Raw genomic sequence first — 15644 nt, 5'->3', positions numbered from 1 at the left:
GGGCCAGGATTCAAATGCAGGTGGGATGACCTGAAAGCCCACACTCCTGGCTCTGATATTATTATTTTGCTATTATTAACTCACTGTGCCGCACCCATCCCATGTGTCAAAAGGACCCCCAAAGGCAGGGGAGCAGGAGAAGCTCGCTTGGCCCCTCTGCTCAGGGTGCTGGGGAGACCGGGCCATGCTGGGTACCTGGTGAAATCCTCAAATCTCCGGAAGGCGACCATGGCACCCATCCGCTGGCACAGTGGGGAGAAGCCGCTGTCCATGAAGAGCTCAGTGCTGTGCCTCAGCAGGTCAGGGTTGGTGATGCTGATGGGCATGGCCATCCTGCAGGGAGAGGGAAAGTGGGGAGTGAGCTGGCTGGTCGCAGAGCTGGCCCCAAGAGCTGTTCTTGCCCTGGAAGCCTCAGCGAGCCAGACTGGCATGAGAGCCCTCCCAAATGGGCTCTCATTTGTATTGAATTTGGGGGTGGGAGGGGCTGATATCTGGGCAGGGGTGCAGAGTCTCGTCTGGTTCCCCAGGACCTGGTGCAGACTAAGAGCTCAACAAGTGAGGGGTTGAGCAAATGACGTATGCGAACAAGTCCCGGCCCAACACGGTCCCCAGGGAAATCCAGGGCGGTGAACTGAGCCACAGAGAACAAGTACTCAGCCCCCATTTCTCCTGGAGACCCCCACTCCCAGGCGGCTGGTAAGGGGTCAGATTTGGTTTGGAGGTTGAATTTGGCCCACAGATTGATTTTGGTCCATGCAGCATTTTTAATGTACTCCTATATATTAGTTACTGAAAAGTTAAGGGATTTTTTTTTTTTTAAGTCTAGATATTTTGTTTCTCTTGGAGAAAAATGTGGAAAGATTTGGCCTCACTGGGCTGCTTCCCTGGAGCCAGAACAGCAGCCCCTCCAGCAGGGCCACACTCTCCAGCTCCCACCTCTGGGCTGCGCTCACAGCCCCTTGGGCCTGGACCTGTCCTGGCTGCAGCCCCCACGAAGCCCTGCTGGCCTCTCATCCTACCTCCCCCGAGGTCCTCTGACCCAACTCACAATGCTTCTGGCTCTAACACACAGGTGTGGAGAGCCCAGCCAGGCCTCCTGGGGGTGACACCTTACTCCTCATGGCCCTTCCCGTAAGGAGGCCTTGAACAGCAGAGGTGTGGGGATGGCAGCAGGTGGCTCTCCTCGGAGGCCGCGGCCCAGCATGGGCTTCTGGCACACCCAGCTGACAGCGACAGCAAGGACCTGAAGGGGTCAGGGAACCCCTCCAGGACTCACGGTCTCTGAGGATCAACACAGCACCCAATGCCCAAACTAAGGGCCACAACCAACACCACGACGCAGTGCAGGTCCCTCCTAACAAGGCAGAGCGGCCCACGGACTTCAGGAGGGCTGCCTTCCCTTCCCAAGCATGAACAGCCGAGACAATGAAGTCAAAGAAGGAAAAGAATTTCTCCTCAGGGCAGGCAGTTTCAAAAGTTCTTACCACCACACCTCCCACAGTCCCCAAAACGATTCCAGGCCAAAAGTGCTGAGTCCCCTTTTCTGTCCATCACACAAAATGTTAGTCATTTTTTTGGAGATAAGAAAGGTAAAAATAAATGATAAATATGATAGGAGGCACCTCTTGGGGAAGCCTCCTTTTCTTCATCCATAACAGAGCAACATCCTTCTTCTTAAAACCAATGGGAAGAGAAATGTATTGTTTTAAATCCCGAGACCAGAAAAATCCCTGCTGCAAGAAAGCCATGAACCCTGTTGTCTGTACAGACGTAAGATCTGATGGACTCAACGCTCACATCACGATGAGGCTGTTCCAGCCATAAACAAGGCCTTCGGGAACTCCCAAGAGAACTGGACACAGACGGACAAGGACGAGTGAAAGAAAACGCCCACATCGGGGCAGACGAGACTGCGTTAGTGCATCTGCTCTCTACCTGACCAGAGTGGATCCTCGGGTCCTGAAAAAAAACGGACTGAAAAAAGACGTGTTGACAGAGCAACAGAGACACACCGGGACGTCCCCAGCTGAGAATGTGGGGATCCAGACAGGCAGCACGCGCCCCGTTGCCGGCCCCGGAGGGTGCTCCAGTGCTGCGGGAAGAACTGAGGGGACAGTGCCCCCCTGCTCAGATTCCCACCCAGCGAGGAGAAGCAGCTGGGCCCACATCACGCTAAGGCCCCAGGCTCCACATGTGTAAAGTGGAGATGAGAACACATTTTTGGCCAACAGTTGGTGATGGCTGAACGAAACAGAGGGTAGGAGCACTTAGCACAGCGCCTGGCCACGCACGGCTGGATACTATTCACAGCATCTGTGATCATCATTATAGGGTCCCTGACAGTCACCAACAACCTTCTGCAGGCCAGGCACTGTCCTAAATGCTGTATGTGCCTTCTCTCATTTGCTCTTCATGATGGTCTAGGACAGCACCACCCAACAGAACTTTTCTGTGATGGAATGTTCTTGAACTGCAATGTCCAATATGGCAGCCACAAGCCACATGTGGCTATTGAGCACTTGGAATTCAGCTGGGATGACTAAGGAAGTGGATTTTTAATCTAATTTTCATTCATTTTCATTTAACTAGCCCACATGTGGGTAGTGGTTACCATATGAGACAGTTCAGGTGTACAAGGTAGCAATGGATTATCTCCATTTTGCAGAGGAGAGAACGGCGATATGGGGAGGCCCCACGGTGCAGAAGTGGGGCCCCTGACATCTCCCCAGCAGTGTTCCCAGACATATGTGCTGGGTCCCTCCAGGGACAGGACTGCAGGGGTCAGGTAGCAAAGAAACACCGGCCCCTCCCCCACTCCCACCCAGTGCGCACCACTCCATACCGGTTCGGGTGGGAGGAGGGCAACATGAACTGGAATTCTACCACGCAGGTACCGTCTGGGAGCTGCCGGTGCTGCAGGCTGTTTAACTCATAGGCGATGTAGCCCCTCCTCACATAAACCTAGTGGGGCAGAAGCGCAGGAGACATTCTCTCAGTGGGCACCACCCAGTGCCCTCAAAACCTGACAAAACTCAGACTACAAGGATACAGGAAATGATCTCTAAATGATCTCCAGGCAGTAGTTAAGCAAATTTGCTCACATTTCAGAATGTTACTTGCTCTGCAAAGAGCTGGATAGTAAATATGTTAAGGCTTTGTGGGATAGATAATCTCTATTGCAACTAATTCTGCTGTGGGAGCATGGAAGTGGCGACAGACAACATGTAAATGAATGGGCATGGCGGTGTTTCAATAAAACTTTATTTACAAATCAGGCAATGGGCAAGATGTGGCTCACAGTCTATAGGTCACCATCTTCTGCTTTAGGGTAACACTGTCCAATAGAAATGGAATACTAGCCATGTAGGTAATCTTAAATTAATTTAAAATTTCCTGGTAGCCACTTAACAAAAAGGTCACAGGTAAAGTAATATTAATAATATACTTCATTTCATCCCCCAAACCTAAAATATCATTTCAACATGTAATCAATACAAAGAATTATAGAGGTATTTAAAATCCTTTCTTTATACAAAGTCTTTAGAATCTAGTGTGTATTTTACTCTTACAGCACAGCTCAATTCAAACTAAGCTACATTTCAAGTGCCCACTAAGTCACATGTGGCTTGGGATTGTCCTACTGGACAGCACACTTCTGAAGTTTAACAATTGGGAGTTTTTTAACTGAATGAGGAATCCAACGATTGTGTCATAAGAATTAACATACAGGCCTAATTGCCATCCTTTAAAAGGCCTGGCTTGCAAGGCTGGCCATTAGCTAATATCTGGGATCTTGGATTTGGGGAACAAATAAGAAAGGTTCATGGCACCTAATATGCAAATACTGACTTATGTTGAACATGTGCCTTCTTTCTGGAAGTTTAGAATTTTGGTACATGGTAGGCAAAGAGTGCCTCTGTGACCAGCCACCAATAAAAACCCTGAGTGCTGAGTGTTTAATGAGCTTCATTTCACTTGTGCTGTCACAACCCGTTGCTTAGGGAATTAGAAGTGCCTGGAGGACCACTGGAAGCTTGTGCCCGGTCTCCTCTGGACTTCAACCCCTGCAGCTGTTCCCTCTGCTCTGTGCCTTGTGTCCTCACGGCTGTGGGCACGAGCCTTCCTAGCAAAGCAAACCTGGAAATGGGGTGGTCTTGGGGGCTCCAGACACATTTAAAGCAGAACAAAACTCTACATATCTCAAGAGCCCAAGTAATAATGTTATGTTCACAATGCTCATCTTGAGTCATGGAGGAAAGGTTGGATTATGTTCAATCAATCTGAACAAAGTGATGGAATGCATAAAGCCCTCTAGAAAATTTCCTAGAAATAAATGGGATTTAGCACTTTGAAAATGAGGAACACAGGCTGCTGCTTTCCACCTGACATAGGATCCCCCCCCAAATAGGTTAGATGCTTGGATGACAGGCAGCAACAGTGATCGATACGCACTTCAGATGCTCACTCACTCACCTGCACATCATTCTGTGAGGGAGGTGTCACCGCCTTACTAAAGCATGAGGCTCTCAAAGTCCAAAGAAGGAAAGAAACTTGCCAGACATCAAACAGCTCAGACCTTGCAGGTGTTGCTCTCACTGCCTGGAATCTCTCCACTTCTCCCTCCCACCAATTCGTGCTTGCTCTTTATATGCCTCCATATGACCCTCTCATCAAAGCCTGAGTTGAAGCTTTTCGTAGGGTGAAATCCTGCTTTCCGATTCTCCCCAAGGCTGTATTTTCCCTCTGTAATGACCCGTGTGTAACTAAAAGAATATTTCATGTGTCTTTCCCCAGCCAGAAAGGAGCTCCAAGAGGGCAGAGACTCTGGTTGTTCTCCGCTATATTCCCACGGCCTGGCATATGGTAGGAGCGCTCAAAAAATGCTGTTGAAAAATTGGAGAGAGGATAGCAAAGCATGTAAGAGCTGCACTGTGTCTCACTGCTGAAAACGAAAAGCAGGTCCTGAGCAGGACTCCTTGAGTCAAAACCAGGAAGGAGGTAAAAACTGCAGGTCCAGTGGACTGACTCTCTGGCTATTAAATACTCACAAGCCTGAAGTGGTCTCCATGGAGACCCAGTCAACCTTCCAGCACCAGGACGGGTGACCCACAGAGTCTAAACGATGTTAGAAGGCGCCGTGGTGGCCACAGGGCACCAAGACTCCAAGATCATAGCGTGAAGAAGTGAGGAAAAACCACCAAGGGAAGACAGTCCAACTGGAAACAGGACATCATCCCCTGTTTCCTTGAAAGGATTCTCAAGGAGCAAATTTAACTCTGTGTTGTCTTGAAACTAACAGAAAAGCTTTCAGCCCCTGAATTCAGGAAGCCTAGACGGGGAGCAGGCAGCCTGGCTCTAAGCGGGGTTTTGCTGCTTGTCAGGCCCTTCTCAGCCCCATCCCTCAGGAAGGGCACCTTAAATCATCTCCTCGGCTCCTTCCAGCGCTTGTGGTTCCAGGTAGGAAGGTCTTTCAAAGGTATCCAATGCAAGGGAGCAGGAAAGTTTGGAAAGGTACCAGGGACTCAGCTTTTGGCGGCCAGTACATAATGATGCCCTACCTAGTTGGCGCTAGAATGGCACACGAGACAGCAGGGCTTACCAGCAAGGACTCTGCATGGAGACCTAGTGTGAATCCTGGCTCTGCCTCTTCCTAGCTGTGTGCCTTTGGGGAAGTTGCTTCACCTCTCTGAGCCTCACTTCCCTTTTCTGTAGTGGGTACAGTAACGGTACCTACCTTGTAGAGATTGACAGATCACATTTGCAGGGCGTGAGGCCTGAGGTCAGGCATGTGGCAGACAGACAGCAGATACTACAACTGGCATGTCAGTACTGACGCTGCTATGTGGGCCTCTTGCCTACTTACCTCTAAGGATGCCATGCAAACGACTTTGTTAGCATGGTAGAAGAAAGTGGGCAGGACATCAAATATGGTCGTTTCTGAGAGTATTAATTTCTACAGGAAATAGGGAAAAGAGGAAATAGGAGGCTTTAACCAACAGTCAGATGAGCTGTGGGGGGCAAGGAGGGGAAGCCAGTGGTGTCATCATTATCACGAAACGCTGCCAGTGCCCCAGGCCTGTAAGGTCTGGGACAGGAAGCAGCCCTGGATGACTGTACCTAGGGCTCTTGGTTTCCCACAAAGAGAGGGTGCCTGGAAGCTTGTTAATGAGCCAGAGTTGCGGGGTGGGGGGGCCCTGGAAAGATGAAGCCATGTCTCAGCCATGTGAGTGCTTGCAGTTTCAAACATGCTCCATCACATCTGAATTGTTTAAATCACACTCCTGGATGAGCCTTGCCACCTGCTGCTGTCCGTCCTGCAGGGTGGAACTTCTCCCAAAGCTTCCCTGAGGCCCCCTGGGGCAGCCCTGGCCATCTGAGGGCCAGCACATATAGGGCAGGGGCAGCCACTTCCCCGAGGCCCCCCTGGGGCCACAGTGCACACTGTGGAAGGTGGATGGAAGGACAGGAGACAGCCTCACCTTGAGGTTTTCTGGGCAGAACTGGTGGCCATACATGTCGATGGCAGAGAGGAAAATGGACTCCACCTGGTTGTGCCTGAGCTCGTAGGAGGGGAGGTGGGAGGCAATCAGGACCTGCACGGGGAGGAGATGGAGGGGCGGGGGTGACCCAACCTCACAGGGTAGAAGCCGAGGCCAGGCCGTGCAGGTCAGGCGGGGGAGGGCAGCAGAGGGGCTGTGTACAGCGGGGACGATGGCACCTCGCAGCCCTACCTGTCTGGCTCTGAGGGCCACCTTGCAGTGCTCGCTTTTGCTCAGCTGAGTGAGCTCGTTGAGGATGGACGTCAGCTCGTCCGACAAGGAAGGGTCTGGGCCACAGAGTTCATCCTTTGGGGGACAGAAGCCCAAGCCAAATGGCTTTTCTCCACCACAAGGAAACATGCCAGCACTCACTCACCCACGCCAGACTGCTGCTCAGCTCTCTGAACACACCTGGCGCAGCCTAATAAACTCTCAGCCACTGGGCACTTGTACCCACCATTCATCCACCTCAAAGTATGCTCTAAACACCCGGTAAGAAGAGAGAAACAAGTCTCTGCATCACTATGAGTAGCCAGTGATTCTGAGGTCCTTACTATGTGCCAGGAAAGACCCTTTCATATTCAGGTCCCCAGATTCTCCCAACTCTCTGAGGAGTTACTATCATGATCCCCATTTTACAGATGTGGAAACTGAGACTGGGAGGGGCAATATGCCTTGCCCAAAGCATGTTGGGATGCCCAAGGCCCAGTAGGTGCTCTGTGTTAAATTACAATCTCCCCCAGGGGGGCTGACAAATCCCACCCACTGTCTGGTTTTACAAACAAAGTTTTTAAGCAGAACACAGCCATCCCATTCACTTATGTTGTTCAATGGCAGGGCAGCATTGAGAGGTCAGGACAGAGACTCCCTGACCAGCAAAATCTAAAATATTTACTCTCTGTCACATTCCAGAAAAAGTATGCAGACCCCTCAGCCACTCCTGCTCTAGGCACAGGGTGCCCTTTCCTGCTTACAATCAACATGATCACCAGCTGGTTCTTCTTGGCCACCTGCGAATGGGAAAAGATGCAGTCCAGCACCTGGGACATGTCTGGCTTCAGCTGCTCCCTGAGGTTTATCACACACTTGTCATAGTGGGCTAGAGGGAGACAAAAGGCCAAGACGTTAGGGCTTGGGGTCCCCTCATGCCCTGTGGGCTTGTCACCAATGCCAGTGGAGACCCTTGCCTTGTTGGAAATGGTGCTCGACGCTTAAGTATCTTCGCAGGAGATCCAGTACCACTGTCTTCATGTAGCCGCGGGTCCCGCTGCGGTATCTGGGGAGGAAGGCTGCTTTAATGATCAACTCCACTTCCTGGCCTCCCTGAGTATCTACAGCCAGTGCTGTTACGATTTCACAAAGGAGAAAACAGACAAAGTATCTGGAGGCTGCATGCTCTAATCCTCATGCCTGAGAGGGATGCATGAGTCAGCCCATCTGCACTAACCCTGCAGGCCAAAGAGCACGGACTTGCCCAACATCAGACATCAGACCAGAGGCCACACCTGAGCCTGTGGATGGCGCCTGTCTGCCCCCAGAGAGAAGGAAAAATACAGATTTGGGATGCTGAAAGGTATCAGCAGGGTTGAAAACAAAAACTACCTATTAACCATCCAAGGTATAAGTTTGAAAAAAAAAATTAAAAAGACAGTATCAAGAAGATCCCTGTGTAAATTTCACTTCTTTTTTAAAACCAAATTCTAACCTGGATGCTTCCTAAAACATTTCCTCTTCTAAATAATTTCTGAACTCAGGGAAATTAGTTTCTTAGGACATGGGACACTGAGTTTTAGGGACGTTGAAACCAGTTTAACCTAAGAATCATCAAAGACAATGACAGAAAAAGAACCTACAACATTCATTTATTCAAATGTGACTTTAAAAAAAAAAGGCCACACAGGACAGAGCTTTGATATTTATGTGTAACCTATAAAAATCTGCTAGGGAATTTGATTAATTTGTCATTTTTTTGTTTCTTTTCTAGGCATTTCTCTGAGGCTAATGGATGGGTTTAAGGTTAGCAGTTGAAGTGTTCTGGAGAGGGACTCTCCCCCTAACCCTGGGCTGTGAGATCCTCTCTTCGTGGGGAATCCCCACTAAGATCCCCCTCCTCAGCTGCAACCCTAAATTGTCAACATGAGTCCCCACGAGCCAGGGAGCTCCCTGAAAAGAAGGGCAGTCTCCTATAGTCCTACATTCTCTGCACTTCTGGTAGTTTGTCTGTACCTGGTAAACATGCTCTGAATTAATTCACTACAGTCTGCGAATAAGCAAAGCTTTCTTGCTAGGGAGGGTTTTCGTACAAAATGGCAGTTCTTTTTATCATCAGAACAGCTCTCTGCACTCAACAGCTACTTACGACAAAATACAAATTCTTCATCAACTCTCCTTTGCAATGATCCCTTAAAAGAGCCCTGATAATTTACATTGTTCTTTCTGGCACATAAAGCATTTCATCCAATTGTCTCATAATCAAAACTACCACGAGTACTCGTTGCGTGTCAGCACTTTACAAAAGTTAATCCACTCTTAACTCAGAATGACTTACGTATGTGATGTGTTATTTTTCCCATTTTACAGACTAGCAAGTTGAGATCTTCAGAAGTAAAGTCTTGCCCAGTGTTTGTTGTTAGCAATGGCTATGCCAGGGCCATAATCAGGGTCTTTGGACCCCATGTGTCATCTCCTGGTTCAAGCCTGCCCTTAAGAGAGCCCCCAAGCACAAGCACCATATTAGTGCGACACATGGGAGGAGTCAGTGTGACAACTGCACGCCGTGGGGGACCCGGGACTTACCTCTGGACCAACTGCACGATGCTCTGGGTATTCATGAAGAAGACCTCCCGGTCAGCCTTCCGCTGCAGGGTGGCTGCGTGGCAGTCCAGGATGGTGGCTATCTGGGTGGGAAAACAGGACAGGGTTAGCCACTCGCAAGCACACAATTCTGCGGCCGCACAGAAGTCACAGGAAGGGCTCACCAAGGGCTCTCAAGGAGATTCTATTCAAAACCCCAAAATTCCAGCCCCAAAGCCTTCTGGCCACCCAGAAACAGCTCTCTTCATTCCGCTCAGACAATAGAAAGATGTATGCACATTCATAATATACCTCCCCACAGACAGGAATGCTCTGGGGAAAGAGGAGAAGGGAATTTCCAACCTTGGGAGAATAAGGGCACTGGGTGGGGGTTCTCGTTTTATAATTAAATGTAATGTTACAGGCGTATTGCTTTTGTCAACAACAAAAAAATTTTTAAGAGAAAAACCTGCATCAATGACAAATTCCTGAAAGGTCCAAGTGTCTACTTTTCTCAATCAGGGTCCTTTAGAGTTTTGTTATGGTTATTTTTTCGTTGAGATATAATTCACATACCGTAGTATTTCCCCTTTTTAAAGTGTACAATTAATTCAGTGGTTTTAGTATAGCCACAGAGTTGTGCGACCATCACCACTACCTGAAAGCATTTTCACCACCCCAAAAAGATACCCTATAACCATTCACAGCCATTCCCAATTCCCCTCCCCAGCCCCTGACAGCCACTAATCTAATTTCTTTCTCCATGGATTTGCTTACTCTGCACATTTCACCTAAACGGAATCATGCAACGCATGGTCTGTCATGATTGGCTTCTTTCACTCAGCAAAACAGCTTCAAGGTTCAGCCATGTGATGGCATGAATCAGTATTTCATACGTTTTTATGGTAGAACAATATTCCACCCTCTAGAGTGGTTGACCTTTGAGAATGATCTGACCTACGCTGACCTCTAGCTCCCCAAATCATTCCTGGGGGCAGGGGAGTGACAGTGGTAGGTGGCTCTTCTAACCACACAGAGGGCAAAAGGCGGTTTGGCACAGGGGGCTCCTCCAAATGCAAATTACCTTTAAAAGGCTTGACAGAAGAAACCAGAAAAGCAAAGAAAAAAACCCACCAAAAAAATTTTAAAAAGAACAAATGAGGCCAACATAGAATGACTAGCGATATTTTATACACCCCTGGGAATGTTTCCAATCTTAAAAAAATACTACATATACATATAGTCCCAAGATCACTACCTTGAAAGACCAGAGGAAGAAAAGCTGCAAGCAAAACTCAGATGCCTCGATTGTGGCCAGCGTGTTTTTGGAAGACATTTGCCCTGTTTGCACCAACGGCTTGCTGCTGTTCTGAATCTGAGTTTTACAGAGTGGGGCCTAGCAGCTGTTCATGTGCATCTAAACTGCTGCTGCTTTGGGGAAAATGCGGGGATTCTGCAGAGGAGGCTCAAAAGAACTTTCAGCCCCCCCATACCTTGGGCTGTACATGGGCCTCACAAGCCTACCATCGGAGGCCCGGCGTCCAGACAGACGGAGGGGAGTCTCTGAGGAGGCACGGGGGCTGGGTGGCGGACACAAACCTGCTGGCTGGGGAACTGGCACAGCACCGAGGTGATGTTACTGGCATACTGAGCCATCACCCTGCGCACCGCCTTCTCCACGGGGCCAGGGATGCGGCCCGACACACTGGTCATGATGTCCTGCAGCTCCAGCAGCGGCAGCGACGGGTGCCGGAGGGTCACCATGAGCTTCTGCACCCACTCCTTCAGCTGCAGCGGAAACACAGTGTTGGCCAGAGGCCCTGCAGGGGTGGGGGCACCACGACCCACCATGGGGCACCCAACACACTCGACTGGTGCAGGCCCCACATGCTCGAGTGGCCAATGATCTGGACTCAGTGGTCTCTGGAACAGTCCAGGATGGAATGGCCCCCTGACCACCAGGGAAATACCCAGTTTCACCACCCAGAATGCCCCACTCCCCCTCCATGCATGCAGACGGCCAACGGGGTGAGGGGAAAAAGGTCTCATTTATGACAAGCTAACATTTGTGGGACACTTGCTTCGTGCCAGACACTGTTCTAAACCTGTAAGTGCATGTTCTCATTTGATCCTCAGAAATAACCCTGCAAAGTAGGTAAATTATTATGCCCACTTACAGTTGAGGAAAATGAAACAGAGAGGCTAATTAAGTTACCCAAAGTCACCCAGCTAGTAAGAAGAAAACTCCGGCCATGTAGCCCCAGAGACCCTTAACAGCTGTCCTAGGGTCTGCCAGCAGCCAAAATGCTGACCGCCTCTGAATGAGAAGGATAATGGTCCTGACCCTGTAGCATGGCTGTGAGGCTTAAAAATGAAATGCTGCAGGCAAGCACAAAGACTAAATAATGTTGCAACTGTAGCAAACTCAATTGGGCAGCAGAGCATAGGAGCTAAGAGCATGGTCCTGAAGCCAGGGTTCAAATACCATCTTTGCCTCTTCTTGGGTGAGACAGGGCAAGTTTCTTAACCTCTCTGGGCCTCATTTTCCTCACCTGCACAATGGGAATGGAAACAGTTCCTATTTCACAGGCTGATGGGAGGATTAAATGACTCAGTACATTTTAAGGGCTTAGAGCAGTAGCTGGCACACAGTATGTGCTAGATGGGGGCTGGCATTACAGGCCCCGCCTAATTATTAGCAGCAGCACCACGATCTGTCACCACTGCCACCACCACCACCACAATTTGCTGTTCTGAGACGCAGCTCTGTTTCCCTGCTGTAGATGTCGAGTTTAGCACTACAGGCCTTCCACAGACGACTGAGAATATGTAATTTCTTATTTCTCCAGAGAGCGAGTAGACAGCCTCTGCCCGGACGATGAAGAACCACAGCACTGTTTGTGACAGGCGCCCCCCGCGCTCTCTCTCTCAGAGGGTGACCCATACGGACTTCTTTCTTCACTTAGGACTGAACGTTCTCGGTGTTGAGCTGTGTTGAGTCGGACCACAAAAAACCAATGCACCTTTTACAACAGTTGACCATCAAAGAAAACCACACACCAATGGCTACAATCCAACAGACGAATTCCCTGAGAACAGGTCCTTTGTAAAGAGAGCGGAGGGCGCCCGACGTTTTCATGCCTTGCTTCCCAGACGACCTCTGATCTCACGGAGGGAATCCTTCCGGCTCTTCACATGGACCTGCACACGGGGGTAGAATACACATCTGCCCTTCACCCGTGACCTACCTTTATGCTAAAAATAGGCTCTGGCAGACAGTAGCCACTCATAATGTTGGTCAGGTTTTCCAGGACCCCGTGGAAAACCTGGTGCAGTTTCTCCCCAAGGATGGGCAGGGTTTGCTGGGAAGGGAGCTCTCCTGTGAATGGCTTGGCCTGAGGAGACACAACAGGAAGCAGAGGTCAAGGACACCACCGCGGCCTCCCAGACAGCCCAGCCCTGGAGGCAGATCTACCACCGCACATATAGACAATATAGTTTGGAAGAAGCCTGAGGAAAAAAACTGAAAAAAAACATCTGTTTGGAAAGTTACGACTTAGTGCTTCCTGAACGTTCTTTGCAAATGCCGCAGTCAGTTATTATGTACCCCAAATAATTTTGGAGGGGGTTAGATTTGTTCATTTTGGCTTTCTAACCCAGATTATCTCCCTATTTTCTCTATTTATTTTCAGTCTCCCAAAAATAAATGCCCAGCAGGCTGGAAATTTATGAAATGCTCGTACAAATCTACCTGCTTTCTGTAAATCATAACCATTGAGCCTTAGGGAACCAGAAAATGGAAGGCTCCCCAAAGGGGCAGCACTGACTGGTGTGCCCGCTCATCTGTTAACTCATTCTACGACTGTCCACTGAAGGCCACCCTGTGTGAGGCACGGAGACCCCGGAGGTCTGAGACGTGCTGCTCTGCTGGCCCCCAGCCCTGCAGGCTCCTCCCGCCCTTCAAGATTAACCCAAGATTAACCGCAGGGTTTACCTCACAATCTGATGCTGGCTTCTCCATCGCGGACCCCACAGCTGAGGCCCAAAGGCAGCCCCTTCCTACTGCATTCACTGAGTGACAAGGGCTTATCTCAGGCATCTATGAGCCTACAGGGACTAGTGGCTGGGCCCTATCTCAGGAACCGTGCCAGGAAATGTTGGCTCAAAGGAGTCGTGATGTAGGTACATAGATCTTCCCAGTGACCTAAAAACGCTCAGTCTATTTCTGGTTTGGGGAAGCCCCTAAAGAGAATAACTTTTTAAATGAGGAAAAAACAAACAGAACTAATAGGATATTCTGGTGAAAAGAGATCATTTGATTTAAAAAAATGCTTTTTCAGCTTTTTTTTCTGGGTACATATACTAATTATTGTAGAGAAAAAAACAATACACACATGACTGCCTGGCTACCTCCCTATATGCATGGCTTTCTTAGGAGGGTGGAGACATTCATCCATTCATCACCAAGACCTGTTCTTTTCTGAATACACTCTATGCCCTGAAGCACTGTGCTAGGGACCAAGGATACAATGATAAAAAGAGTAGTCCTTGACCTCAGAACTCACAGTCTTAATAACAGGAAGGCTTAACAAATGCTGAACGATTAATTAACAAGATCTAAATCAGAGGTTCGCAGGAGCCTGAGTTTGGGGCCACACAACAAACAGTCGCACACTATCCGCTGGTCCCCAGGACAGCATGCTGACCCACAGCAGCTGCACTTCAGTTGTATGTTTATCCAGCAAATACCCATAGAGCACCTACTATGTGCCAGGCCCTGTTTTAGGCACTGAGAATCTGCAATGGTTAAGAAAAATGAAAAGCAGTGTTCTCACAGTGTTTCTAATCTAGTGAAGGCCAAACAATATGTCAATAGGACAATCAGTGAGATACATCCTCAGTGTGATAGTGATGAACATTTGGGAGAGGATATCAAGGGGAGGACAGGAGTGTGAAACAGGGTGTGCGTGTGTGTGTGTGTGTTGTGTATGCACGCAACTTTAAAGAGAAGTCATATGGAGATATGACAACTATTAATAATGCACTGACCCAGACAGGATCGTGGACATTAGTTATAGCTAAGGGGATCATACATCAAGTTCACAGCAGCATTATCCACAATAGTCAAGGTGGAAGCAGCGCAAGTGTCCATCAACGGATGAGTGGATAAACAAATGTGGCATACCCACACAATGGAATATTATTCAGCCTTAAAAAGGAATGGAATTCTGGTTCATGCCCTAACACAGATAAACCTGAGGACATTATGCTAAGTATGTATAATTCCACTTATAAGAGGTTTGTGGAGTAGCCAAATTCAGAGGGACAGAAAGTAGAATAGTGGTTGCCCGGAGGTGGGTGAGGTGGGATGGGGAGTTAAGTGTTTCATGGGGAAAGAGTTTTAGTTTCATAAAATAGTGTGTTCTGGAGATGGATGGTGATGATGACTGCACAACAAGCATGTACTTAATGCTAAAGAACTGTACACTTCAAAATGGGTAAGACAGTACATTTTATGTTATATATATTTTACCACAATTTAAAAAAATGAACTAAGGAAATCTGCAGAAAGTGTGTGCTTTAGTAACATACCAATATCGCTTCACTGATTGTGACAAAGGTACCATCTAATGCAAGATGTTACCAACAGAAACGCTGGGTGGGGCATATAGGAGCTCTCTATATTGTCTGCTCAAATATACCTGCAAATCTAAAACTGCTCTTATATATATATATATATATAAATATATATATATATATATATATATATAAAATTTTTAAGGTGGACCAGAAAGGCCTCGGTGGGGGGATGACATCCCAGTGTAAATGCTTGTGGGAGGCAAGAAGGTGAGCCCTGCAAGGAAGGGGGAAGGTCCTGCCAGGCAGAGGGAGCAGGCCCTGGGCAGAGGGGTCTAGTGTGTTCTGCTAAGGGAAGGAGAGAGGATGGGCCTAGGAGGAAGGCGGGGAAGACAGCTCATCTGGGGTCTTGCTGGTCATCAGAACTTGGATTTTACTGTAACTGGGTGGGGAGCCACTAAGAGGGATTTGAGCAAAGGTGGCCTTGTTTCTGCACCCAACATGCTGGCTGCTGGGAGCAGTTATGGCAGAAGAACCAGAAGTCTGACGTGCTGTGTCAGGGGCTACATACCGGGTGCACTTTAGAAGGATCATCAAGCTCCAGCCTGGCCACCAGGCAGCCTGCTTCCAGCATGGCCCCGGGGCGCTTGATGTATCTCACCCGGCCACTTTCCTGCACGCTCAGGGCCACGACCATCTTCATCACCTGTTTGGCAGAAAGAGTAAATATAAAGG

General features: G+C 48.8%; 1 protein-coding gene across 3 annotated transcripts in view; it reads right to left on the bottom strand.

Annotated features, from left to right (window-relative positions):
* ACACB (acetyl-CoA carboxylase beta) overlaps nt 1–15644 on the bottom strand; it is a 98241-nt gene that overhangs the window by 35087 nt on the left and 47510 nt on the right. For all 3 annotated transcript variants that reach the window (XM_017664895.3, XM_017664893.3, XM_017664896.3), the window contains 11 exons: nt 15481–15615; nt 12581–12727; nt 10932–11120; nt 9336–9436; nt 7727–7815; nt 7514–7638; nt 6732–6845; nt 6480–6593; nt 5864–5953; nt 2843–2961; nt 196–333 (listed from right to left, as the gene is read on the bottom strand). In XM_017664895.3, coding sequence (XP_017520384.3) covers nt 196–333; nt 2843–2961; nt 5864–5953; nt 6480–6593; nt 6732–6845; nt 7514–7638; nt 7727–7815; nt 9336–9436; nt 10932–11120; nt 12581–12727; nt 15481–15615 — 1361 coding nt within the window. The remainder of the gene's footprint in view (nt 1–195; nt 334–2842; nt 2962–5863; nt 5954–6479; nt 6594–6731; nt 6846–7513; nt 7639–7726; nt 7816–9335; nt 9437–10931; nt 11121–12580; nt 12728–15480; nt 15616–15644) is intronic.

Source organism: Manis javanica, chromosome 15 (assembly GCF_040802235.1).
Source record: "Manis javanica isolate MJ-LG chromosome 15, MJ_LKY, whole genome shotgun sequence".
NCBI lineage: Eukaryota > Metazoa > Chordata > Mammalia > Pholidota > Manidae > Manis > Manis javanica.
Note: the sequence above shows the minus strand (reverse complement) of the source record. Positions and strands in the feature narration are given on the sequence as shown.